Source organism: Cyprinodon tularosa, unplaced genomic scaffold (genome assembly GCF_016077235.1).
Source record: "Cyprinodon tularosa strain WSP-4 unplaced genomic scaffold, ASM1607723v1 ctg298, whole genome shotgun sequence".
Taxonomy (NCBI): Eukaryota; Metazoa; Chordata; class Actinopteri; order Cyprinodontiformes; family Cyprinodontidae; genus Cyprinodon; species Cyprinodon tularosa.
The window spans coordinates 1509391-1536562 of record NW_024039005.1 but is presented as its reverse complement, the minus strand read 5'-3'; the positions used below and the strand labels follow the sequence as shown (position 1 = coordinate 1536562).

The following is a 27172-nucleotide window of genomic DNA, read 5'->3' as shown; positions in this document are numbered from 1 at the left end:
CTTGTGCTTCTAGACCTCACTGAGGGACAGGGGATTCCATTTGTAAGGGTTAAGGAGGTTTTATTAGTCTTAGAGTCTCTTAAATATGCTTTAAAATGCACAGCAGTTTCATTTTCATTACTAATCCTTGTGTTTCTCTTCCAGGCTGCGGACATTTTTTGAGTTTTCTGACTCAGTCTAATGAGATGGGCTTCCAGCAAAGTGCAATCAAAGGCCACTGTGAGCGAGCGCTAGAGGAGCTGATGACACGCATGGCTTAGGCAGCTGATCGTCTAAAGATTTCCTCTGACACAAACGTCTCTTTGTTGAAATCAAGCTGCAGAGAGAATAAAATGACCTGATGACACGTAGACTAGGTTCATACATTTTTATTTACAGCCTGATCTTAAAAAAATATAAAATACCAAAGAACCAGAATAAAAACAGTAGCCAATACAGTTAATCACATTATGTAAAAAGTTTGCAGGTTAAAATATCAAAATGCCACAGAATGTGCAAAGTAGTCACAGAAAATATAAACAGCAGGAAAAAAAATGCCACTGCAGTGACATTGGGACAAAATAAAAAATAAAAAGAGGAGTATTTACAGCAATTAAAACATTTCCATTTTTCTTTGCAAGTCAACATTTCAAAGCTGCCTGTTATCCTGAGCTCTGCTGCTGCTCTGAACGCTCACTGATGGCTGACGGTGGAGTTCAGCAATCCCGTCTTCATATTTGATTTAGCAGCATTTGAGAGGTCCTTCTGCAACAAAAAGCATCAATTAGAATAGAAAATCCCTTTATTGTCCCACAATGGGGAAATTCTGCTGTTTCCAGCAGCAAAGATTAGAGAAAAAAATATGGCCCTTAAAAAAAAGTATAAGAATAACATAATAGTGAAAGGTTAAAAGATAAACTTTAAAATACTGTAAAGTATTTTAACAATATCAAAAACTTTTCACCTGGAGAATAATTAACCAATATATAGATATGCATGTTTTTACAGTAATGGATATTTGAAAATAGCAGCAACATCAGAGATGTACAAAATATTTAAATGACTAAGGTAGAAACTGCAAAATCAGCATGAATGGAACAGCAAAGGTATACTATGCAACCGGTGTTGATTTTCCAGCCAGAGGGCAAAAGTAAAAGTGCACTGTCGTAAATATGCTCAGCTGTTCTCCTGGTTTCTCCGTCAAGCCAGGCGCGGTTGTTTTAAGCTAAGCAGACAGGCGAACGCAACGAATCACCATGTCTACTGCGGTAAGTGACTATTTGAAAATTTAGCATGTTTTCAAACATTATTTGTTATGCATGTGTCTAAATCACAAAGATTGTAGCTAGCCAGGTTGGAGTTTCCCATACATTTATCCGACTGTCGGATGACATGGGTTTTCGCTGTTTTTTCGCTGGTTCCGCCATGATAACTGCACTGCGCTAGCAACGAGCATGCCTTTCACTGGGGGCGTGTAGCAGTTCTTGCCGTAAAGCAAGACCGACTCTCGCGATGCACGAGACTTCTGAGCCTGTGGGTGCGGGCCGAGGGCTCCTGCAATTGCAAGTACGGTATTTCCCCTACAGACCACCAGGGCGGCTGAGAAAACCTTTGTTCGACCTGAAATTACTCATTTAATCATTCAAAACGTTATGGAACACATTAATTTATGCGATTTTTGCCCTTTTCACACCGATTTTCCAGTCGTGCGAGAATTTTTCGATCAGGCCGACTTTCAGCCTGATGGTGCGTGGTGTAGCTGTACAGGGGGTAAAGAGGGGCCTTTAACGACCACCTCCCCATCAGGAATCGTGAGGTCGGGAGAAAATCATGTTTGAAATTGAGTCGGGCGTACGCTGTACAATTGTTTTTTCAATCGTTGAACGCAGCTACAGCTCACACTGTACGATAAAACTGCAGGGTTTAAAAGCTGCCAGCTCACCATGTTTGTTCTCACGCTGTGCGACCCGACGCTCTGATGCGATCTACCTGCTCACACTGTACGTCTAAAAACCAGGTGGGACTCAGCTCCGCAGTGAGATGGCGCTACTCGGACTTGTTTATCTGGAAGCCAAACGATTAGCAGAGGAACATGAAGCTCACTAGAGTGAAACGCGCTGCCTTGGATATTTGGGTGATTTTGTGCTGAAATCCCTAAAAAGAAAAGGAGACGACGTATTTGGACAAAGACATGGCTGAGCTAACATGGCTACTACGGTCTGTCAGTTTGACAGGAAGAACTCCATTTCACTCATTGCCCCCCCCCGCCATGCTGCTGGGTTTACATCTGAGAAGAAGAATCATCATCCTTGGCCGTTTCTCAATCTTTGTTCTTGTGCGTTCTCATGTGCTAGTGATACGTACGGTGGCCCTGAAGTGCAAACTGCAACTACAAATCTAAAAGAGCAACTAAATTAAGGAAAACACAATTACATTAAGGAAAACACAATTACATTAACCTACCGGAAAAGGTAGGTACCAGTGGGAAACATGAGACATCGCTGATTGGACAACGGCGCCGTTTGACCCTTGAACCGGAAGTTGCGTCGTCTGAACAGTCCAGCTTCTTTTAAGTGTGTCTTCAGTGTTCGCAAACTAACTGAAATTTCGTGATTAGTCTTGAGCATATCCAGTATCGCCTCGTACGTATGTCCTGATTCAAAATATTCCTGGATAACGGCAGCTATGTTTGGGGCGCCGACAATATCCATGTTTTCAAAAGCCGCAGCAGGCAGAATGACTTCCGGTTCAAGGGTCAAACGGCGCCGTCGTCCAATCAGCGATGTCTCATGTTTCCCACTGGTACCTACCTTTTCCGGTAGGTTAATGTAATTGTGTTTTCCTTAATGTAGTTGCGCTTTTAGATTTGTAGTTGCAGTTTGCACTTCAGGGCCACCGTAGATACATCATCACCCTCAGCCCTAGTACTGCTCCAATTCACAGAAACAGCAGACCAAGGACGGATAAAGTCCCCGGATGTTGTTCTGGCCCCTCCCTCTTTACCCAGCATGCATCAGAGCAGATTTGTCCGTTCACCAGATTGACAGCTGTCCCAGCATGCACTGCTGCAGCAGCAGCTTTCAATGGAGTTTTATTTGGCAAAATGTTCTTTTTATTTGTGTTTATCTGACTGTTAATTAGTATTCCCCCACTAAATGAAAATAGTCTAGATGAGCCGGGCGTGTGGTGATGTCATCAGTACGCTTCTTTTCCATTTGACCCAGATTTATTCTGCGTGCTCCCGTTCTCCGCAAGTCCAGACTCTCCTGGGTTCTTCTCAGGAACATACTTGGCGAGAACACGAGTCCGTACTCGCGTTCTAGTAAATTGAGAAACGGTGCTTCTGTGCCCACTGAGCGATTTGCCCACGCACATGTACAGCAAATGGACTGATCCAATATGGCGGACATTGAAGGGTGGGGGGTGGGGCACACTTATTATAAGCGTTCTGATGGCATTGTAGCAAAAGGGTTGCAAATAATGTTTTTTTTTAATCAAAAATATAATGTGCACGAATAAGCAATACTGGTATTAACAATAAATATAAACAGTTTTATGGGGCCCCAGGAACCTCTGACTAATGGTAAATCCCCCCCCCCCAAAAAAGAGGATTACTCAGAGATGCATGAATCAAGCTAAACTTCGATTATCATTTCTATGATGGAAGAGCATTACGACATTAAAACAAAGTTAATTTTGCAAGATAACAGAGTGTTTTTCTATCATCATGATTGACAGATTTTAAAGGAAGATCAGTAAAATCTGATGATCTTTTGTTTGATATCAGACTGAGACATCACTGAGTTTTAATGATGTTTAATAGATAAACGATCCACAAGATACAGAAATATGTTCATAAATAAATCCACAAAAGAAAATTTCAAATATTCTAACCCGTTAAATATATACAGTCATATGAAAACATTTGGACAGCCTTATTAATCTTAATTATTTGTGTTTCTAAATATTTGGGTGTTTGAAGCAGCTAGTTCAGTTTGATACATCTAATAACTGACGGACTCAGTAATATTTCAGTATTGAATCGAGGTTTATTGGATTAACAGAAAATGTGCATTAAAACAAAATTTGAAAGGTGCAAAAATATGCAAACCTCAGCAAAAAAAGAGACATTAATATTTAGTAGATTCTCCTTTTGTAAAAACCAACAGCCTCTAGTTGCTTCCTGTAGCTTTGAATGAGTTCCTGGATCCTGGATGAAGGGATTTGTGACCATTATTCTTTGCAAAACAATCCAGTTCAGTTAAGTGTGATGGTGGCCGAGCATGGAGAGCCTGCTTCAGATTAGGGGTGGGTATTGGCAAAGAAGTCATTAATCGATTCAAATCACGATTCACATGCCGCGATGCGATTCTATCACGATGCATCACGATACTTGAAATATTGAGATGCATTGCAATATTTTCACTGAACAATGTAAGAAAAAGATCCAGCCCTTACCAGTGGCTGACTGGCTGGGTATGATCTGGATCGTGTCTTCAACTGATACAGAACTGAAAGAAACTGAATTCATACATAGCTGTATTTATTGAAACGACTTTTGGAGGTGTTGCCATGGAAACAAATACTGGACAGAAATATTACTATTACTGTCGTGGACACACTGACAAAAAGATCTTAGGATTCATCAAACTTAAAATAACAAAATAAGGATAATCAGAGCCGTTTACATGGCCTCAGTGGTCCTTTTGCAAATTACGTGCATCATATCAATTTCGTTTTTACCTTCTTTGTTTTTAAAGCCAAAATGCATCCAAGCATCTGACTTGAAATGTGATGGAACCGAGGGGCGAATTTTCTCAGTCTCCTCCATATTTTGTTTACGAATGACTCGTCTCAGCATCCCACGGCCGGAAATGCTTGTGACACAAAGCAGCGTGCGTCAACACATCTGCAGCGACATCTGCTGGACTGGAAGTTGTATTCCACTTGGTTTGGCTGATGTGCGCCAACCATTAATGTATTTTATTTGTTCTTTTTTTTTTTTTATAATTGATTCTTGCCTTCAAGAATCGATGCAGTAGATCCCGAAAATTAGAATCGCGATGCATCGTCATGACAATTATTTTGCACACCCTTACTTCAGATCATCCCACAGATGTTCAATGATCTTCAGGTCTGGGGACTGGGAGTGGTGTTTTGGATCATTGTCTTGCTGAAATATCCATCCCCAGCTTAACTTCAACTTCATAACCGATTTTTGAACATTATTCTCAAGAATCTGCTGATTTTGAGTGGAATTCATTTAATCCTCAACTTTAACAAGATTCCCAGTGCCAGCATTGGCAATGCAGGCCCAAAAGATGACGCAACCTCCACCAAATTGTACGGAGGGTAGCAAGTTGTTTTTTTTGGAACGCTGTGGGTTTTTTTGCTGCCTTGCATACACCATTTTTTTTTTTTATAAGCAAACAACTCAATCTTTGATTGATCAGTCCAAAGGACCTTATTCCAAAATTAAGCTGGCTTGTCTATATGTGCTCCAGCAATTGCGTTTTTGGCGTTCTTGATGTACAGGGACACCATCTGCAGCAAGATGATGCTGCAGGTCTTTGGAGGTGGTCTGTAGGTTGTCCTGGACCATTCTCACCATTCTGCTTCTCTGATATTTTTCTTGGCCTGCTAATTCTGGGGTTAACAACCACTTTCCCTGTGGTCTTCCATTAGCCTGGTGAGACCATCCTGATCTCGCGAGCTTTCAAGGTTTCACTCGCAGATCAGTCTGGAGACTCTCCGTTAAAGAAAATTTGGAGCCGTTCACCAAACGAACGTCCAATCAGTGTTGGCTTTGAGGCGGGTTGAGGTGTGACGCAACGAGAAGCGCGACAGTTCAGTCTAAAGAACATGGCGGCTTCAGCCGATGAAACTAGCGTTAGCGTGGCTATCGAGCAAGTTTTATGGGAATTACAGAGTATTTCTTCACTGAAAGAAGAGCAAAACACTGCTCTGGAGGCTTTTCTCAGAGGAAAAGATGTTTTTGCTCTTCTGGTTTCAGCAAGAGTAGCCTGGCTTGTGGTTGTGTTTTCATCGTCGCTCTGTTAGCACGTCATATGCTTCGTTGATCTGATTGGTTTATTTGGCCCGTCTATCACCAACATAGGCCAATCAGCTAACCAGTATTTTCGCCCCGTCAGGTTAGCCCCCTGATACATTCGGTCTAGAACCGTCCCTGTGGTCTTCCATTTCCTCACACTGAAAACTGACAGTTTAAATCCCTGAGACAACTTCTTGTACCCTTCCCCTGAACGACTATGATGAACAATCTTTGTTTTCAGATCATCTGAGAGTTGTTTTGAGGTGCCCATGATGATTCTTCAGAGGAGATTCAACCAGGAGAACAACTTGCAACTGGTCACCTTAAATACATTTTCTCATGATTGGATACAGCTGGATATGAAGTTCAAATCTTAATGAAGTTACCAAACCAATTTTGTGTTTCAGTAAATCAGTGAAAAGTATTTTAGGGCATTAAAATCAATAAAATGATTAGTGTGCCCACATTTTTACACCTGTCAAGTTTTGTTTAATGCATATTGAACATTTTTCTGTAAGTCCAATAAACCTAAATTCAATAATGAAATATTACTGAGTCCATCAGTTATTAGATATATCAAACTGAAATAGCTGTTGCAAACACCCAAAGATTTAGAAATAAAAATGAGATTAATAGGGATGCACAAACTCTGTCATAGGACTATAAGTACAAAAAAAAAGGTTTATATAACCAATGGTTGGTTCCCTCAAGAAAGAAGGTTTATAACAGAGGTAGAAGAAAAGGCAGAAGTGGCGATGAAACAGGGCAGAAAAATAGCAAATGAATAAAAGAATGTTTTATTGAATAAAAAGAATAGATTATTTTAGCAGGCGAGATGTTTGGGTCACCGGTCGGACATTAAAAAGCCTTTTTGACAGCCGGCAGAATCTTCCACCATGAACCCCACTATGAAGGACTAGACGGATTTTAAACCCCATTTACCGCAAATTCAGAATAGGAGCCGGCAATAGAGTTCAAGGTGACATCTTGTGTATCCTGAGACCTTGGTGTTCCACATGGAGTGTTTCTGATATTGGAGATGTTTTCCTTGTTCCTCTCTAGCGCACGCGGCGTCTTTCCATGTCCTGGTGTTCGCAGGCCAAGACTCTACAACCAGACCAGGCAGGGATTATTTTCTTACTCATTTGGTTTTGCTTTTAAATGCAGCGTAAAGATAACAGAAAACTCAAAGCTGTAGTATTTTCAGTAAATATACAGAAACTTTCTCCTCATTCTGCAGTTTCAGGCTAAGATCAGGTCCTACCTTGCTGGCAGATGGAGGTGGTTTCAGTGTAAACGTCTGGCCTGCATTAAGAAAGCTGTTTGGAGTGGAGACAGTCGAGGGCCCGTTGATCTAAACCAAGAGAGGAATACATGTTTGTTTCTATTCGCTGCCATTAAATCAGACCAGCGTCATATTTCTGAAAATATTTCACCTTTCTGATCTTTCCAGGTGTGGGAGTGCCTCCAATCCGCCGCTTCGATGGCGTTCTCGTCATTGTTCCATACAGCATTTCCTCTTCGGTTTGCTTAGTTTTCTTCAGTTGCTATCAGTGGACATCAAGTTAAATCACTTAGTAAAAATATGAACCAAATATTTTTTTTAGCTTCAAATATAAAGCAATAAAAAAGGTGAAAAAGAAGCCATACCCTTTCCAGTTTCTCCCTGTCTTTCTCTTCGTTGTGCTCCTGCCACTGCTGCTGCACAAATGTGAGAAATTTCTGTCCGTTCACCAGGAAGTCTCTGCCGTGCTCCTGCTCCCAGCCATCGATCTGGGTTTTCAAAATCTTCTCTAACTGAAATGAGACATTAAAACCTGCTAAGCTAGGTCAGTATAGCAGGAAAATTCACCCACAATTCAATGTTGTTGCCCAGATGTGTCCTTTCGTTGCATTTTTAAATGTCAGACTAAGTGACCCTGTTTACATTCATCTATTTCTTTAACATATCCTGTCCCGCAGTGTGGTACTAGGTAAGGTCTTTCCTGGGAATTCCCCAGCAGCAACAGTCCAGGGGCCCCCAGAGGGGAAGCAGTTAGGAGTCTGATGGCTGTACTGACAGCCAGCTATGCAAGAGCAGATCCAGCAATGGGTTTTATGCTCAATGTTGAAGCGTCGCTTTATTCCACACCACAACGCAAAAGGGGAAAATCACAAACTACTTGTGGGTCTAAATACGGCCTAGGCAGTGAGGAAGTGGGGGGGAGGGTAAGTCGTTTTCCACAATGGCGGTCAGACAAACAAAACAAGCCGGAAAGGTAGCAAACAGGAAATACGCATAGAGTAGAGCGGATGTAGATTTGACCAATCAGAGGCCTCCTGTCTGCGGTCACCTACAATTTGGGAGAGGTGCAGCAGAGTGTCTGTGGAAGGGGCGGTGGGGATGCATTCAAAACCGGAGACGACCTGGTTCGGAAGTATAAATCAGCCTTTAGTGTCATTACAGAGTCCGTTTCATCTAGGGATGCACGATATTGGGATTTTGGCCGATATCCGATATGCCGATATTTTAAAACTCATGTAGCCGATAACCGATATCGATACCGATGTTAAAGCTGGACAAAAATAAGTAGTCATTGAAAATAGCAGTTTTGTTATTCATTTCTGACACTTTGAAAAATAATATACTCAAATATATTTTCATATGCTGATATCAAATAGGTTTTTAAAAACGTGGTATCGATCTATTTTACTTTCAAAATCTGGTGAAATTTCATCGTTCTGTTAAAAACTCTCGTGATATTTTGCAAATTCTTGTGAGATTTTGTTAGTAAAATAGATCGATGCCGCGTCAATATATCAACATATAAAAATATGGCAACATTTCGTAAATTTTCGGGGGATTTCGTAGCATAACGATGACATATAGCAATATTTCCTTAGTAAAAGAGATTGATATGGTGTTTTTAAATGGCAATATATCAGCATATGAAGATATTGGGATATTTTAATGGATCAATATTTTTTCCCTCGTCTTTAGAAGTTTTTAAGTCTGTAAAAAAGAAGTTTTTGAGGAAGAAGAAGAAGTAGTATTTTATTTTTTTTAGACTTTAGAAACTCAGAAGCTGATCAAATATCGGGTTAAATATCGGTGGGGTGGCCGATGTCCGATATTCAGTTTTAAGGCCAATACCTATCGATTATATCGTGCATCCCTAGTTTTATCTTCAAATCCCTCAATGAAAAATGGTTTCCAAAAAAAAAAAAAAAAAAAAGGAATTTTACAGAATAAAATAAATAAATAAGCAAAAGGATTAACTTTTCTTTTTTTTTTACCTTAGGTAAACTCTTCTGGAGCTGAATTCTCTGCTTTTCTTCCTTTAGTAGGTTTCCACCTCTGTTAGCAAACCTTGAAGGATCGTTGGTCTTCCTCTGGAAATGAGGAAACTGTTAGGTGTATTCAATGATTATAAAATGAATGTGTGTTTATGAAACATTTGTGCGAGGGGATGCTCCACTCCTGTCTCATGATTCAGTCAGGAGACCATCCTGCCTTGTCATTCTGATGGAGCATTCTGTCTTCATGAACTGATCAGTTGTTCTGTCAGAACAATATTCTGTTTGTAACCATGCGTCATGTTCTGTTAATAAACACTCTGCAGAGGAGGTCCAGTGGGAGACAGTGCGTTTGAGTCTGGGGTTCAACTGTCTCTCCTTTCTGCAGGAATCGTATCCATTACTGTGTATTTCAGTTCTTCTTTTGCAAACCGACATTTATGAACCCAACAGAAACAAATTAAGACACATTTACATAAATATATAAAGTTAGGATGAAACAGATAGATCAACAAAATTTATTTCTGTATACACTTGTGTGTACAAAATGACAAAATAAAATCTGTCCAAGTTGAAAAATAAAGTTATTATGAAAGTGTAATGGTTTTATTAGATTTAAATTAGTCCCATCTGATTAACTGAGGGCCTTTCAGTGTTGTTGTTTGGCTGACATCCAGAAGAGGGCGCCACTGTCTATCCTTAAGCAGTGCCCGACCAACATAGCTGCAGGGGAAACAATCATTCTGGAGGTTTTTCCACAACAGGAAGTGTTTCAAACGGAGCCCAACACAGGATTATATACAGGCTTTAAGCTAGGAATATTTCTATGGAAGCAAATCGTTACCATGTTTCAAATAAAAACACATTTCCAGAAATGCGTTTTCATTTTAAGAATGTGGCAGCATTACTTGACTCATAAATGAAATTAGTCAATAATCCTATTTGCATTTGAATTTTCTTATTTAACATTGCACTTTTATGCCATAATTAAAGAGAAAACACAGCTATAATCAGCGCCCCCTACCGAACAAGATGGGTAGCCTGGTCAGCAAGGACCTGAGGAAGAGCGGCTGCTGATGTCACTCTGCTGCGCCCGCCGCTCAGAATGCTTTTTCATTTTTAAATTTTACATTTCAAATTGAATTTTGGTATAAATTTGCTAGGGAACATTCTGAAAAATAAATCTCAAATGTCTTTTACTTTTTAATTTTAATTAAGTAAAAGAATGAGCGGTGTTAAAGAAGAAAATGAAAATGCAAACAGGATTATTGATTACTAATTTCATTTATGAGTCAAATAATGCAGCCACATTCTTAAAATGAAAAAGCATTTCTGGAAATGCTTTTTCATTTGAAATATGGTAACAATTTGCTTTATTAGATTTTATCTTGTTTTCTCACATCTTTAGGAGGGTCTGGGGTGGAGGGGGGGATCCTCCCCAAGAAAATGTTTAAATTCCGACTCTGAAACACCATTCTCTGCATTTTGAGGTGGAATGCAGCTAACTTTTTGTCTTTATTCCAACACTACTTTTGTCCTGATTATAGGAATAGAAGTGGAAATTTCCTAAGGAAGACGATATTCATCCAGAGCATGGGAGCGGAGCCGGCAGTGGAGCGGGGCGGAAAAAAGATGGCGGAGCGCAGAGCGGTTTTCAATTGAAAGGCGGGAGCAAGGATTTCGCTCTGCTCCAGTTCACTCCGATGCGCCCGCAACGTCCAGTAAAAATGTTGGATTATAAAATTTGTAAAATAACATTTATCTGATTTAAGTCTAGTAAAATAAATTAATAATAAATCTCTTCCAGTCAGACTCATGAAATTGCTGCTGAATTGCTGCGTAGACCGACTAAAATAGACCTGGGCTCTATCTCAGTCAGAGCTACACATATTCTAGTCCGTTCATCTTTGTTTTGTTAGATCTTATAAATATGTCCATGTTCAACATTGTTTACGATAACAACAACGTTTGGTTTATTTAATCAGGACTTAATACAGCCTACACAGCAAAATGTTAAGGTATAATGTTCTTTTTAAAAATTAATTATATAGTAAAGATTTATGCCTTAAAATGCATTTGATACAAGAAAAAAAACTCAAGTTTAAAGGAAAAGGGTCAATCATCAATTGTTAGTGGATGGATAAGATCAAACCCCATTGATAGGTGGAACCACCATTATTAGAGCTTCATAGTTTATAATAGAGTCCAAGTGAGTTAAAGATAAAACTTACATCTAGTTCCAAGTACAGGTCCCAGTTTTCCTGCCACTTTGTCACCCCCATAAAGAGCTCCTTGTGGTCCTCATAGTACTTCTGCAGGTACCGGACCTCAGCCTCATGCACGTTCAGAAGCTCCTCAGTAAAAACATCTGGAAACAAAGAGTTGGGAACTTTTTCTGATCTTGGCTGCCTGAGATCAAACTCATCTAAAGCTGATGCTGGTGAAGATTCTCAGTCATCCAGGTCAGAGTCATTCCAAAAAAGTTAAAAAACAAATCTACTGGAGTTTGTTTCCAAGTTTGAAGAAGTTTCTCTTCTCATCCAGGAAGATTTTTTAATTCAAAATGTCAGAAATAGCGTTTAGTTCCAGGTTTTATAGCAGGGGTAACAATTAAAATCAGCGGAGGCCGAATAAAGAAAATCAACCAGTAAAGGTCCGAAGACTTTATAATTATAATTTGTTACTTTAAACAGAATTTAACACTGAAATAACATGAGGCGTTTATGCATCCATGTTATACATTGAATGTTTAAATAAATAAAAAAAGAATTCAGTTTGGTTTATAGATAATTTCCTGATTCCCATATTTTCTGAAACACCTGAACTGATCGTTTGTTCTTTGTTTTCTTTTTTCTGTCTTAATGTTGGCAGTGGGCTTTAGGCTGCCCTGCAAGGCTTTAAACCTGGGTTTAACCGGAGACTAAGCCATTCTCAAGCACATATCAAGGAGCTCATTTTGAGCCTGGATCCAGATTTATTGTTGATTCTGTTCATGGTGGAGAATCCTGCTTCACAGCAGCAGGTTGAGCCAAACATCCTCTAAATGTGCAGGGTCATCTTTGAGCACGCCATTTCACTTTTCTTTCACCAGTTCACCGCAGTTCTTCCAGCAGTCCACACTTTCTCTGCTCTCTTTTTCTCATGGTCTTCTCCTTCTTTCCCATCGCCCGGCTTGCCACAGGTTTGCCTGCTGTGTCTAAAAGTAGCAGCAGCAGCAACCCAGACTGACAGCTCATTGGCTCATTTGGATCACGTGCAGCCTGGAGCCGGACGCTCCCCAGGGCTTTACCGTATTAACAGGAGAAGAGGAGCAAGTGAAATTAGACACTGTCGTTGGACAACATGTGGTAATTTATAAATGTTTTAAATAAGGTTGGGTCCAGATCCGGACCGCAGTCCACTAATCCGTTACCCCTGCTTTATCCAGCAGCCCAACAAAGCCTTGTGTTTGTTCAGAAAACCTGTAAATTGAAACGGATGAACGGGTCCATCCCTTTGGAATGGGGGTTCTTTTGTTAGCCTGCAATGCCCCATACTCGTCTATGTCTCTGAAAGAGCAGATCATTAAGTGAATTGTTGGGCTGTCTGAATGGGTGAGGTCTTTTGTTCCCCTGAACCTTACAGACTTAACAAAAGAAGCCAAACGACCACTATTCCAAAGGGGTGGACCCGTTCATTTGTTTCAATTTGCATGTTTTCTAAAGGCTTTGTTGGGCTGCTGGATAAAACCTGGAACTAAACGCTATTTCTGACATTTTGAATTAAAGAAGCTTCCTGGATGGAAGAGAAACGTCTTCAAACTTGGAAACAAAGTCCAGTGGATTGATTTTTAAACTTGTTTGAAAATCTAAATCAAGCAGATCTATTCACCATCATGATATGCAGTGAAGGCGTGCTGCTGTTCGTCACTGTAGAAGCATTTCTTCCACAAAACAGCAATCTCTCCCCTGATGGCCTCGATCACACTCTTCATGCTCTTTATTTTCAGCAGCTCCAGGCGCTCCAGTTCTGCTTGGAGCTGCAAATAGAACTGATGTTACCACCACTTGGTTCTGCTCCGGTTAACGGAGGCGTTTACTGACAGACCAGGAAGCTTTCTTACTGCCTCCATGTTTTTCTTTTTGGAGTTGACCATGTGCTCAGAGAAAGCTTCCCGTTCTTCCTGAGGAACTTGAAGCCTTTCCCACAACTCCTGGATCTTAGAGCGGAAACCTGAACAGAGGAGCTCCTTCTGTGCCTTGCGTTCTTGCAACTGGGGGGGGAAATATATAACAAAAATGTACATTTCTAAAAATGTTAACCCTTAGTCAAACAATTAACACAAGTTAAAATGGCCCAGTCTATTCATGTCTTTAAGTAATTGTTGAAAACACCATTTTGAGCTGGCCTTCAACACAAGCTCAGTTTATTACTATGATTTTAATTTTTAAGTTTGTTTGACTTGTGTAATGATATTTTTATCCATTATTTGCACTTGATAATGTTTGTTATACAGCACTTTGGACAGATTTAGCTGTTTTTAAATGTGCTATAGAAATAAAGTTGACATTCACATAAAATTAAAAACATTTTGAGCGAGCTGACCTGACTGAGAAGAAGCTTCAGGGCTGTGATGTTGTCCTTCGACAGACAAAACGCCTCCTCATCTCCACACATCACATCCATCTCAAAACTAATCTCAGGATTCTGCTCCAGGTCGTTCATGCAAGCAACGATCTCCTTTTTGGTGTTGGTGAATTCATCGTGACGACGCTCCTGGAAAAGAACGACATTTTAAAGATGGAAAGTAAGATGGATGAATGAGAAAAGGCTCTGAAGCTACCTTCTCTTTGGTGCGCTCATCAAGGAAGCTACTGTAGGCCTGAAGCTGCTGCACTGATGGGACCGAGTTCTGGTCAATAGTGAAGGGGGTGGTACACATGATGTCACACAGCTCCCGGTCTTTGGCAACCAGGACTTTAAGCTCATCCAGTCGCTGTTTCTTTTTCTCTTTCAAAATCTTTACTCGAGTGCAGCAATCCTTCTCCATCTGCAGGATGGTACAGCCTTCCTCCTCCTGCAAATAAACGCTTCAATGAAACAGAAAACTACTGAACACCAGACAGCAAACCAGACTCACTCCCATGTGATTAGAAAAAAAAAAAAAAAAAAAGGGGGCAAGTATTTCCCTTAAAAATGTATGCCTAAAGACTATGGAAGAAAAACCGTCTCAATGGAATTTGCCTTTTTTTTTAAACACCGAATTTTAAACACTGAATTTTTTTAACACCGAATTTTAAACACTGAATTTTTTTAACACCGAATTTTAAACACTGAATTGTTTTAACACCGAATTTTAAACACTGAATTTTTTTAACACCAAATTTTAAACACTGAATTTTTTAACACCAAATTTTAAACACTGAATTTTTAAACACCAAATTTTAAACACTGAATTTTTTAACACCAAACTTTAAACACTGAATTTTTTAACACCAAATTTTAAACTGAATTTTTTAACACCAAATTTTAAACACTGAATTTTTTAACACCAAATTTTAAACGCTGAATTTTTAAACACCAAATTTTAAACACTGAATTTTTTAACACCCAATTTTAAACACTGAATTTTTTAACACCAAATTTTAAACACTGAACTTTTTAAACACCAAATTTTAAACACTGAACTTTTTAAACACCAAATTTTAAACACTGAACTTTTTAAACACCAAATTTTAAACACTGAACTTTTTAAACACCAAATTTTAAACACTGAACTTTTTTAATCACCGAATTTTAAACACTGGATTTTTTTCACACCGAATTTTAAACACTAAATTGTTTTTAACACCAAATTTTAAACACTGAATTTTTTTCACACCGAATTTTAAACACGGAATTTTTTAACACCAAATTTTAAACACTGAACTTTTTAAACACCAAATTTTAAACACTGAATTTTTTTAACACCGAATTTTAAACACTGAATTTTTTTAACACCAAATTTTAAACACTGAATTTTTTAACACCAAATTTTAAACACTGAATTTTTTTAACACCAAATTTTGAACACTGAATTTTTTTAGACATTGAATTCCTTAAACTCAATTTTTATCTGGTAAAAATTCAACAGAAAAAAATTCAGCTGCAAAAAAAAGTTTAGATCCTTTGGGGATTCTCTGCCCTCTGAATCTGCTGGCAGTTCATTTGCCATCTCTGAGAAAGACTTCCTTTTTGCCATTTGATACACAACATTCACTCGATCAGAATGAGTCTTTTTTGTGGAACAGAGCGCAGGATCACTACGCCACTTTGCTCAGACTCTCACCTGCACTGTCATCGGTAGGGATGCTTCTATCTTTCTCCTCCTCAAACACACGCTGTCCCACGCCCCCCAAGCTGGAGACAAATGCATTCCTGGACCTGTTCCCGACTCCTCCTCAGTTTAATTTCAATATTTACTCATAAAATCTTTCAATCCTATGGTGTCATCTTCCTTTTTTCTGTTCGGTGGTCTTCTGAAAACCTGACATTCTTAGTTTGCAGCAAAACTAACTTTAAAAGTTGCAGTCTGTCGTTGTCCTGGTCAAACCATTTTATGCTGGGTAGGGGGAACCTCTAATGGCCGCTTTTTTAAAGAAAACATTTTACATATACCTAATGCAGATACAGTATGTTTATATATTTAGTTATTCTAATATTAAATATTTTTATTAAAAATATCATCTGAAAAATTACTTTTGCATGTATTTTTAATGGTCAGAGTATGAATTTTGTTTTAAGCATTTCTGCTTAAATCTTTGTGCCTTCTAACTGTTTTATAACAGGGCATCTCTGCTACAATTTAAAGCCCGTTTCATTTTCTTATTAAATAGGATTTTACCTTAAAAGGTGGAAGCTGCAGTTCACTGCACAAAAGACTGAGCTCCTTTTGACACGATTCAATGTTTTTTAGTAATCGCTGCTTTAGTTCTTGCTCTTCAGCAATCATCAGATCCAGCAAACCCTGCAGGGCGAGAGAAGAAGAACAGCTGTCACTGCATCATGATAAAAAATATTCCTTGACCTACAGTAAGAGTTTGACCAAGTATTTTAATTCCTAAGCTTAAAGTTTTAGGATTAGATGCAAGTACTGAGCAGATTAGATGATTCCCATACAGTTTATTTTGTATTTTAATAATTGGTATATGGTCTTAGAATCACTTAAAAGTAGTGTTGCACCGACACCAATACCAGTATTGGGCGGGGTCCCGATCCAGCACTGAAATCGTGGCAACGGTATCGGCGAGTATAAACCAATAGGGCACCGATACCATTTTGAGATCCAAAAAAGTATTCAACTATTGTCACCCATTCCAGTTAGGCAATAAAAAGTTCTACTGGATTCACTTTGTTTTAGTCTTTTTCCTGCTTCAGAAAGGGAGGCAGCAGCTTGACATGAAGCCATCATGGTGATTATTTTACATCCAAGTAGAATGCAGTTCTTCATATATACACACACAGCAATTTCAAACAGATGGTATCGGCCGATACTGCACAGCCAAGTAGGGATGCAGGATATTGGGATTTTGGCCGATATCCGATATGCCGATATTTTAAAACTCATGTAGCCGATAACCGATATCGATACCGATGTTAAAGCTGGACAAAAATAAGTAGTCATTGAAAATAGCAGTTTTGTTATCCATTTCTGACACTTTGAAAAATAATATACTCAAATATATTTTCATATAATGATATCAAATTGATTTTTAAAAACGCGGTATCGATCTATTTTACTTTCAAAATCTCGTGAAATTTCATCGTTCTGTTACAAACTCTCGTGATATTTTGCAAATTCTTGTGAGATTTTGTTAGTAAAGTAGATCGATACCGCGTCAATATATCAACATAAACAAAAAACAAAAGAGAAAAATCATAAAATAATCAATCACTGACATAAACTAAAGTGCCAATGATTCCACAAACTGGAGAAGAATCTCACTGAGCTTTGAACAGATTTGGTTATAAAATAACTGCATTTAGTGTGCCTCCCATTATGTAAAAACTACTGTAACGTTACACAGGGAGCATTTTGGTATTTTTATCTTTCTATATTTTTTTCATTTAGCATCACAGTGATAAAATAACATTAATAATGTCTAAAAAATGAAAATGGCAGAATTGTTTTCTCTAGCTTTAAATTGCTTCCAAAGATTATTGATGAATTAATGAATAAATAAAATTACTGTGCAGTCTACGGATAGATTAAAACAGAAATAAAAGTCCCTTCTTCATGCATCTAGTGTCCTGATGAAGTCCAATTTTAATAGTAAACCTAGAAGAAGACTGCAAGGAAATAAGTATTTTGGTGTCATTACTTTTATCACCAACACAATAGCAATAAAATATATTGTAATAAGATTGCATATTGTCGACCACCAATACTGAAGTAGGAAAACCAGGTTCTGAATGGAATAGAAATCAAAACACTCGCGTAATTTTACCGTCTAAAAGCTCTTCAACATTTCAATAACTGTGCTTCTAAAAAGCCCCAGTCTTTTAATGAAGAAAGGTGATTGTACAAATGTTTTAATAACTTTAATTTGATACAAAAATAAGCTTAATTTTATGTTTTTAATTGAGAAAGTACACCTCAATACTTCATGTGTGTATTGAGTTTATGGAGGATCAGCCTGTGCTGCTGGCTGCTGACGGCTCAGCCAACATGTGAGGGAAGATCTCCAGCTCTAAATGTCATATTCAGAATTTAAACTTCTGAAAGTTCTTTAAATATGAAATGATTCCATCCTGTTCAATAAATAAGTGTTTTTAATTCAGAGTAATTTTCCTGTGAATGTGCTTTACTGGAGGCATCCATGTTTGTCAAAGAACACTACTGCCACCTACTGGTTAGTGACGTCACGGTGCGGTATCGGCTGTTGATCAAGTCCCAGTGCTGTATCTGGTGTTTGTCACAACGCGCTATTATCCAAGTCATCTTGAAAACATTCTTCTTCCAAATGTTGGCTACATATTACGGGTTTTTTCTCTGGCCAGAAGTTCGATGGCAAATCCTCCCTCTTCAAGTTGGCGATCCAACGACCAACCCGTCCGTGGAGGACCAGGAATCAGAAAGGTGGAATAACTCTTTTTTTCACTTTTACCCGATGTATTCCAGCATCCAGCTGCCAAGCACGTGGGCATTGTCAGTTTCACTATAGCTCTGGTGAATTTCAATGGTGAAGTCCTCTGGAAATCTTCAATAATTGTTGTTGATTGCAGATGTGTCTAGTAGTTCCCATTGATTTAGCTTGTAAAGCGGGGAGAATGGCGCTAGGCTTACCGCACCGTGACGTCACTGCTGGAAGATGGCAGGAGGGAGGGGCTACTATATTTGGGCAAAAATGGCCGCTCCCAGACTCTGTGATAGCAATAGGGCTGCAACAACGAATCGATAAAATCGATAAAAATCGACTTTTAAAAGCGTTGGCAACGAATTTAATAATCGATTAGTTGTGTCGCGCGATTAATGCGTCATCCGCTGCCGCCGTCATCCGGGGGAAGAAAAAAAAAATATGGCGGAGCGAGTCAGCGCCGCAGTTGCAATGTTGCCAACTCAGCGACTTTTCAGACCCCTCCAGCGACTATTTTTCAAAAAAGCGACTAGCGACAAATCTGGCGACTTTTTACGGTGTCACTGGCGGCTTTTGCCTGCCGTCGGGCGCCTCCCCCATCCCAACCCCTTTCTCCCTCTCCCACAGGAATCCCTCTCAGAGCCGCAGGATATTAGTGAGGAGTTTACCCTCAGCGTCCAGACTGCAAATGAAGCGCGCATGCGCCGGGATGGATCGCAATAATTAAAATAGCCTGCGCTTTGTAAAGTTAAAAAAGTCGTAACATGCAACTTTTGTAAAAAGAAATGAACATGGCACGGAGCACCACTGTTATGACGCAGCACCTGAAAAGAAAACACGTTGGAGCCTTCAATGGCAGTGAAGAGAGCTGATCAGCAGGATGAGCGGCCATGTTTGTTTGGTTTTAAAGTGGGGAAACGTAACGTTAGTTTCTCAGGTAGCTCATCTGATGCTTTCCTTACCTTGTTAGTAGGTTACAGACAGGGATAAGGTTGGCTACTTATTTTACTTTTAATTTCATTTGAATTAGCTTACGCAGCGTTTATATTTTCTTTATAAATAAATTACCTTTCAAATTATGAGGGCAAGGCTTTTAAAGTTTAAATCTTCTGGCAAAGATAAAGTAAAGAAGATCCTGCAATTTATGGAAGTAAAACAGAATAAAATCCAGCAAGATCAGTAATATGTCAATTAATTATCTGCCACATTCCCATGTAAATATCTGTCTTTGGAGGATGTGTTTTTTAGCACCCCTAGTTCTCTCATTTTTATTCCAAATGCAATTTATAATTTGAATCACAGGCTATTTTTATCTCTATGGTTCAGTATTTTCTCAAGCAGCAACTTTAACTGCTATACTTTCCTGTCTTAAAAGGCAGAAATCTTCTAGTCTAAAAAAACTCATTTGTTGAAATGGGGGGGCCTATTGTTTGAGCCCCTTAGGGGCTTTAAAAAACAAAAATGTCTTTTTTTGCGCTTTATGAAACAAAGTAGCCTATATTTTGTGGATGTACAGCTACATTTCTCATGTAAGTTTGCGTAGTTTTAGCACAAACATTTATTTTTCATATTGCACCAGTACAGTTAATGAGCAACCTGTACTTGTGTGCTTGTTTGTTCTGTCTAAAATGTTTATTTTGGAATAAAGAGGTTCATATAAAAATTTTTTTTTGTCCGATTCATCGATTAATCGAAAAAATAATCGGCCGATTCATCGATTTTTAAAATAATCGTTAGTTGCAGCCCTAGATAGCAATCAAATTTTTGTTTTTATTTTTTTTTGCTGATTAACACTAAATTTATTAAACCAATGCAAAATAGGGATGCACGATATAATGGGCCCCCTATCGGTATCGGCCTTAAAACTGAATATCGGACATCGGCCACCCCACCGATATTTAACCTGATATTTGATCAGCTTCTGAGTTTCTAAAGTTTAAAAAAAAAAAAATACTACTTCTTCTTCTTTCTCAAAAACTTCTTTTTTACAGACTTAAAAACTTCTAAAGACGAGGGAAAAAATATTGATCCATTAAAATATACCAATATCTTCATATGCTGATATATTGCCATTTAAAAACACCATATCAATCTCTTTTACTAAGGAAATATTGCTATATGTCATCATTATGCTACGAAATCCCCCGAAAATTCACCAAATGTTGCCATATTTTATATGTTGATATATTGACGCGGTATCGATCTATTTTACTAACAAAATCTCACAAGAATTTGCAAAATATCACGAGATTTTGTAACAGAACGATGAAATTTCACCAGATTTTGAAAGTAAAATAGAACGATACCGCGTTTTTAAAAATCAATTTAATATCAGCATATGAAAATATATTTGAGTATATTATTTTTCAAAGTGTCAGAAATGGATAACAAAACTGCTATTTTCAATGACTACTTATTTTTGTCCAGCTTTAACATCGGTATCGATATCGGTTATCGGCTACATGAGTTTTAAAATATCGGCATATCGGATATCGGCCAAAATCCCAATATCCTGCATCCCTAATGCAAACGTATTAGTTTTAGGCATAAATAATGATCCATAATCAATGGAACATTTCTGTTACTGATATAGAAACCTGTATGCAAATAGATCATGAAGTCATTGTATTGAAGGCCTTGCATAATTTAAAATAAGGAAGCTGAAGTTTTGGAGAAAGGGTAAACTTAAAATGTCCCTTTTTCCCACTACTTTTTAAATATGTAAAATACAACAGTACTGTTGTAGTCAGTACTAGAGTTGAGGGGGGGATGAGGGGGCGATGGCATACCATCCCTGTGACATTTTACTACTGAATGTGTAAAATTTCTACTATATTTTCAAATCACAGAAGTGTCCTATCATGACTATGAAGCAGAGGGGGGTTTACCATCAGGCAATACTAGGCAGGTGCCTAGGGCCCCAAGTTCCTGGGCCCCCCCCCATTAAACTCTGTTTAGATGTATGGTTAATACAACTATTCCTTATATGTTCACATTAATTATGTTTTTGATAAAAATCCTTTGGCTAAAATGCCATCAGAACGCTGATAATATTAAGTGTGTTTAGTGCTACTTGGTCCCAATGGAATTTCCCATTGGGAACCTGCTAGCACTAAGTTGCTAACTGGTTAGCAAGATGCTTCCAGATAAACCGGCCACAACCAAACATGTTTGCAAACCTTCCACCATAACAATCCCGCCCCCTTGATAATCGACCAATCACATTCACTTTATTCACTCGTGTAAAATCATGCACCACTTGGGAGAATTCGGAAATGCAACCGCTGGAACAGCAGTTTTCCTACAACTTTAAGCTAATTTTTTATGGCCTTTTGGTATTTATAAAAAATAAAAACCATCAAAATAATTAGTTTTATCCAGAGAATTAATTTCTTTGTGGTTGGACTCGGTGCTGTTGTGCTCGGTGGGCCCCCTGCCTGCCTCTGCCTAGGGCCCCAAATTTCCTAAATCCGCCCCTGCTATGAAGCTGATCGCAGTGGGAAATGAGACCCTAACAGTGATAGCCATGCTAACTATGTAGGGGCAGTGACATGGAGCAACCAGACCATGCATAGAGCTTTAGGTTAATAGATTATATTAATTAGGCTATGCATGATTCAAAAAATTTAAAAAATAAAATCTACCCCCCCCCCCCCTTTTTTTTTTTCTTCCCCCAACTAGCCTACTGTTAAGGAATCTATGTTATTTTCTCTTTCTTACATGCTTGAAATAAATTTCCCTGAAAGAAAAAAAAGCAGCAATAAGAAAAGTCTGCCTTTATATTTACTTTAACATGTTTATGAGCCTCGTTGGTTCTCCGCAGCCGCTGCTCTTCAGGGATCCCGATTTCATCCCAGATCTCCTGCAGCTTCATCAGGGCCCCGTTTAGGTAGCTGACAGAGTCCGCAGCGTGGACCTCACTGGACACGTCATTAAAACACAAAAAAATACTTTAAAAATGAGAACTAAACCCGCCGAGCGACTGGATACTCTGTAAAACTACTTCATTTCAAAACTCCAACCGACAATAAAACAGCTAAAATAACATATTTATCGAATATTAACATTCTTAACCGGCTAAGATGATAAAAAGTAAGAAATATTTCCTTAAAACGGATAAAAAAGACAGCTACTAACCTCACTCTCATGTCACCGCCGACGAAGATGGAAATAAAGGGAAATAATCCTTTAATAATCTGCAGCCAGTCGCTCGCTGCTTTATTTTCTTTTTTTAGTGAAAATATATCCGGTGTGTTGCAGCAGCAGCTGTTTGTTGGATATTTGTTTGTTCAGGATTTCAACTTCGCAGCGACACAGAAGCTTTGAGCTGATTGGCTGGTTTAAACTGCGTCATAATGCGCCTTTGACTCATTACTGCCACCATCAGGATCGGAGGGTGTACCGACGAGATGGCGGTCTTCTTTTTGGTATTAATGTTTATTACTCCGGTAGAAATATAAATCCTAATGATAAAAAACACATTTGAAGAAATTAGAGGATCAACTTCAGCTTTTTACTCCAGGAATAATGTAAAAGTACAGTTTTTAAAACTAATTAAAGTGTAAAAGCAAAAGTAATGCAGGAAAAAATGTAAAGACCTGATGCTTTAAACCTTATACCTTATTATTGCCCAACCCTATAATAGACATTATTTTGTAGAATTCTGGATGATAACTTCCTTATACTTAATTTTCTTAGTTTTTTTTTATTCAATGGATTTTATTTATTCAATTATTCTGTTTATTTTCCATACTTAATTCATTTTCTAATTCCCTAAATCGATCATTAGAAGTTGATTTTTTCCAGTGATGGCTTTCTTCTTCCACTTTTTTGTGGTTCAAAACTAATAAAAAAAATAAGACGTTATATAGGGCTGTAAAAATAAAGTTGACTCACTACAAACGTAAAATGTATTTCAATGTTTTGATATGTAAAAAAAAACATGTAAAATATTTTCCTTCCACTTATGCGCTACTTTGTCATTGTGACGAATTTGAAAAATATGCTAGTTATATCTTTTCTTTGTTTTGTAACTAATGGTAACAGCGTGAAATTTAACTTTGCATGTATAGTCCAGACTTAAGGTGTGGCCATGGGTTTGGCCATCACAATGTGCACAAATAAGGAATAGTTTTTTTAACAATACATGTAAGCAGAGTTTTATGCGGCCCCAAAGAACTTGTGGCCCTAGGCAACTGCCCAGTATCGCCTACTGTATGACTGAGAATCTTTACCAGCATTAATTATAAAATAGTCCTCATGATATTCTTTATAACATCCTCATTACTATCTTCAGAATGAGTCAGTTTAGGTTAAGTTTTATTTGGGTGGCGGCTCATGTTGGGATGGGGGAACGAGAGGGTAAACAGACTGGCAAAACAGGCTCTTAATAAAAGTAATGTGGAAACTAGAGTTAGATTAAGTAAATGTGATTTAAAGGTTCTGGTGTGGAGACATAAATGAGGAGTGGCAAAGAGATACTGGAAAGGAAGGGACACGCTTCTACAAAATTCAAGGGACTAGCGAGATTAGATTAGGTTTTTGGGATCAAACTCGGTCCTTGCAATCTTCTCAGAGCCAAAGCGCACTCCTCTAACCACTCGGCCAACACTCCCCTAAGTTAGCAAAGAAAACTGGTTTGAGGATTAGAGATTATGCTAGAGGTGGATTTTCTTTTATTAACATTTTCTCCTGCATGTAAACACCACTTTTTATTTAACTTACTGACTAACTGATTCACTGTAATATTTTAAATCAATAATCTGTCAGCTTTTTTAAAAACATACAAACAAACAAACTTATTTATCAAACCCTAAAAGGTGTTTTCTGCTATCTAAAGCATCTGAGGCCCTTTTACCACAATATTAGGAGTTTGGAGAGTTTGTGATCTATAAAATCATTAATCCATATTTATTTTATATCCTTTATTATTTATAATGATAAATAATTGATTTCTAGAATCCTGGAAGTCTTCAGTGACTGCTTTCCATTGTCATATTTTGGAGTCCAATTAAATCCAAAGGACAAATTTATTGATTACCTCACTTAGTTTCCTTTTTTTTTGCTTGCTCTTAAAAATTCGATCTGGATTGTAAAAAGTTTAATTAAACCATGTTTTTGTTGGGTTTTTTTTTACTCCCCAACTTTACTCCCCCCTCCCACTTTTGCATGGTTGCTGGGGGGTTAGTTCCTGACAGCCGTTAGTGGGTAAGAGGTGGAGTACTATGGAAAAAAAAAAAGTCTAATTTTAACACCGTATTTTGAAAGCTGAGGATTTTTGGCACCGAATTTTAAACACTGACTTTGTTTATACATTGAATTCCTTACACTGAATTTTTATCTGGTGAAAATTAACATGCAAAAACTTTGCCTGTAAATGTGTTGAAGAACCACACTAGCTGTGATCCGCCGAGTTATTTCATCCAGTCCGATTAGATGAAAACTCTAATGGCTGTCTATTAGTAGCTACCTTTCTGTAATCATTCTGTAATCTGTAATCATGCAATCATTCTGACGTTCTGTAATCCTGTTTATTTAACAGGAAAAACTCCCCATTTAGCTTCATTTAGTCGGAAACAAAGCTATGCTCAACTGTTGTGTCAGATGACCAAATGAGCGAATTTTATTGGCTAGAAGCTGCTTGACTGCATTGAGTTTTCGATTGCTTTGGCTTGAGTTAACAAAAAGGTCAACACACTTGCAAGCAAAATTTTTGCAGGCAAATTTTTACCAGATAAAAATTCAGTGTTTAAAATTCGGTGTACAAAAAAGGGCAGATTCCAATGAGATTATTATTATTATTAGTTTTTCTTCCATAGGGTACAACCTGGACAGGTTGCTCGGTAGTCCACCTTTGAGCAACACATACACATAACCATGCACACACTTGCACCCACTCCTAATCTTATTTCAGAGAATCTAATTCAACCAGCATGAATGTTTTTAATGTGTTGGAGGAAAAACTTGGATATAAATTTGTGCACGAGGAAGGGATCAAAACCGATGGGAACAATTCCTCTGCAATCATTCTATGATTACAGTGATGTTTACTTGAAAAAGGTCATTTCAGGAGTAAATATTTGTCTACTCTGGTTTAAATTAAATTAGCTGACCTCGTTCTGTGCAGGCCGGCTCCCTGCTTGTGTTATTCATATTTCTATTGTTCTTATTTCCCCAGGTGTTTACCGAGCCCTGTAGATGAAGGGATTAAGTTGATGCCATATCTGATATAGTCTCAGAGGTATAGAGTCGCTCCCCAAGCTCGCACAATCTGCTTGCAGCTGCAGTTTCTTCCCAGAGCTCAGTTGTTTAATGGTTGCACAGAGTCTATTGCTGAACACTCTGTTTTCAGTGATCCCATAAATTGGCTTCAGAATGCTTTAACTTTTCACAGAGGAACTTATCAATTGGTGTGTGGAACCTTGCAAACATAATCACACCCTTGGACCTTTTTCTATTTTGGCACTGAACTGTAAACACAAAGAAACCTCCTTTTTCCTGTTTTGTGCATGCACAAAAAAACCATCAAAGAAAAACCAGTTGATTGCATCGACTCGGCAATCCCTCACAGAAAAACATTAGAAAACATTAGTGAATAAAGACCAAATAACTGAGCAGACAGGACAGGTAGAAAGTGGAGAAGTTTAAACCAGCACCCCCCACACCTGAACCTCCGATAGATCACTGTTTAATCCATCTGAATAGATAGAAAAAGCACAACTGCAAACCTAAGGCTGTCCAGCTAACCCGAAAGGCAAGGATAGCATTAATCAGAGAGGTAGGACACAGCCCCACGGTAACATCAGAGGAGCTGTTTAAAGAAAAACTAAGACTTGTGACATCATCAATCCTGGCTTTGATGCAAGAGAGACAAGAAGACGGCGATTGTTGAAAGAATCCTGTAAGAAATCCTGTTTACAGCTTGCCATACACCATTTACACACAGAAAAAATAATGCAACCGCTTTTGGCATTTACTTAATCATATTTAATCACTTTAACACAATTGTTTTATGTGCTGCCCTGCTAACGTGAAAGTTAAAGTAACTAAATATGATTAAGTAAATGACAAAAACAGTTGCATTATTTTTTTCAGTGCAGGACATTGGACATCTGTTTAGGAGAAACAGCTATTGAATGTTTTGAAATGCTGTTTGGTTGCTTTTCTGGAAGGAAAACAAAGTTGGTTAAAATGAATGAAAAGACGTATAAGGTTAAACAGGATAACGATAGGGCAAAAAGACAGGAACAGAGGCTTAGTATCCAAAAATAAATGAAATAAATGAAAGCAATAGTCCAGTTACAGTCCACACCTTCATCAGATAGTACGCAAAAGAATAATAAAAAACAAAACAGTCTCCAACACTAGAACTACTACGGAGGGGTCAATTGTCCTTTTTACTTAAAAGCCCTACAAGAGGGTGATTTGACCTTTGGACCTCCTGTGGACACTCCTTTTGTTGTGGAAATGTAGCTGTTAGCAGCTCATAGCTGTCACAGAGTCGCTTGAGCCTGTGTGGGGAAGGGAACCCTAAGGCAAGCTTTTAGTATAGTTTTTAGTGGATTTTTCCGGGTCAATTGACCCCTCTCTGGTAGTTCAAGGTAGGCAGAAAAATCCTGGTAGTTCTAGTGCTAAATAGGAAAAATGTTCCCCCAAAGAAGAGCCAGATATAAATGCAGGCCAAACTTTTCAGATGTGTATTCGTCTTCCTTTTCTTCCCAGTTCTCCTTTTTGTTTTTCTAGCCCACAAACAATACATTGGGGTTAGAGG

General features: G+C 38.3%; 1 protein-coding gene across 1 annotated transcript; it reads right to left on the bottom strand.

Moving 5' to 3' along the window:
- Nucleotides 1-352: 352 nt before the first annotated feature.
- Nucleotides 353-22715, bottom strand: LOC119787432 (protein regulator of cytokinesis 1-like). The gene is made up of 14 exons (XM_038291299.1): nucleotides 22540-22715; nucleotides 22190-22322; nucleotides 16170-16292; nucleotides 14130-14363; nucleotides 13892-14062; nucleotides 13410-13559; nucleotides 13178-13325; nucleotides 11539-11675; nucleotides 9308-9403; nucleotides 7682-7828; nucleotides 7468-7578; nucleotides 7296-7385; nucleotides 6974-7138; nucleotides 353-744 (listed from the first exon to the last, which is right to left on the bottom strand). Exons 1-14 carry the CDS (start codon nucleotides 22548-22550, stop codon nucleotides 673-675), a joined length of 1788 nt encoding a protein of 595 aa, XP_038147227.1. The 5' UTR covers nucleotides 22551-22715; the 3' UTR covers nucleotides 353-672.
- Between the last annotated feature and the right edge of the window lie 4457 nt (nucleotides 22716-27172).

Excerpts from the sequence above, each read along its gene's own strand:
- LOC119787432 (XM_038291299.1), bottom strand. Across the intron at positions 11,676-13,177 it reads CTTCACTGCATATCATGATG|ATGTTTTTACTGAGGAGCTT; the intron begins GTGAATAGATCT and ends CTTTGTTTCCAG. Across the intron at positions 7,386-7,467 it reads CACCTGGAAAGATCAGAAAG|ATCAACGGGCCCTCGACTGT; the intron begins GTGAAATATTTT and ends CTCTTGGTTTAG.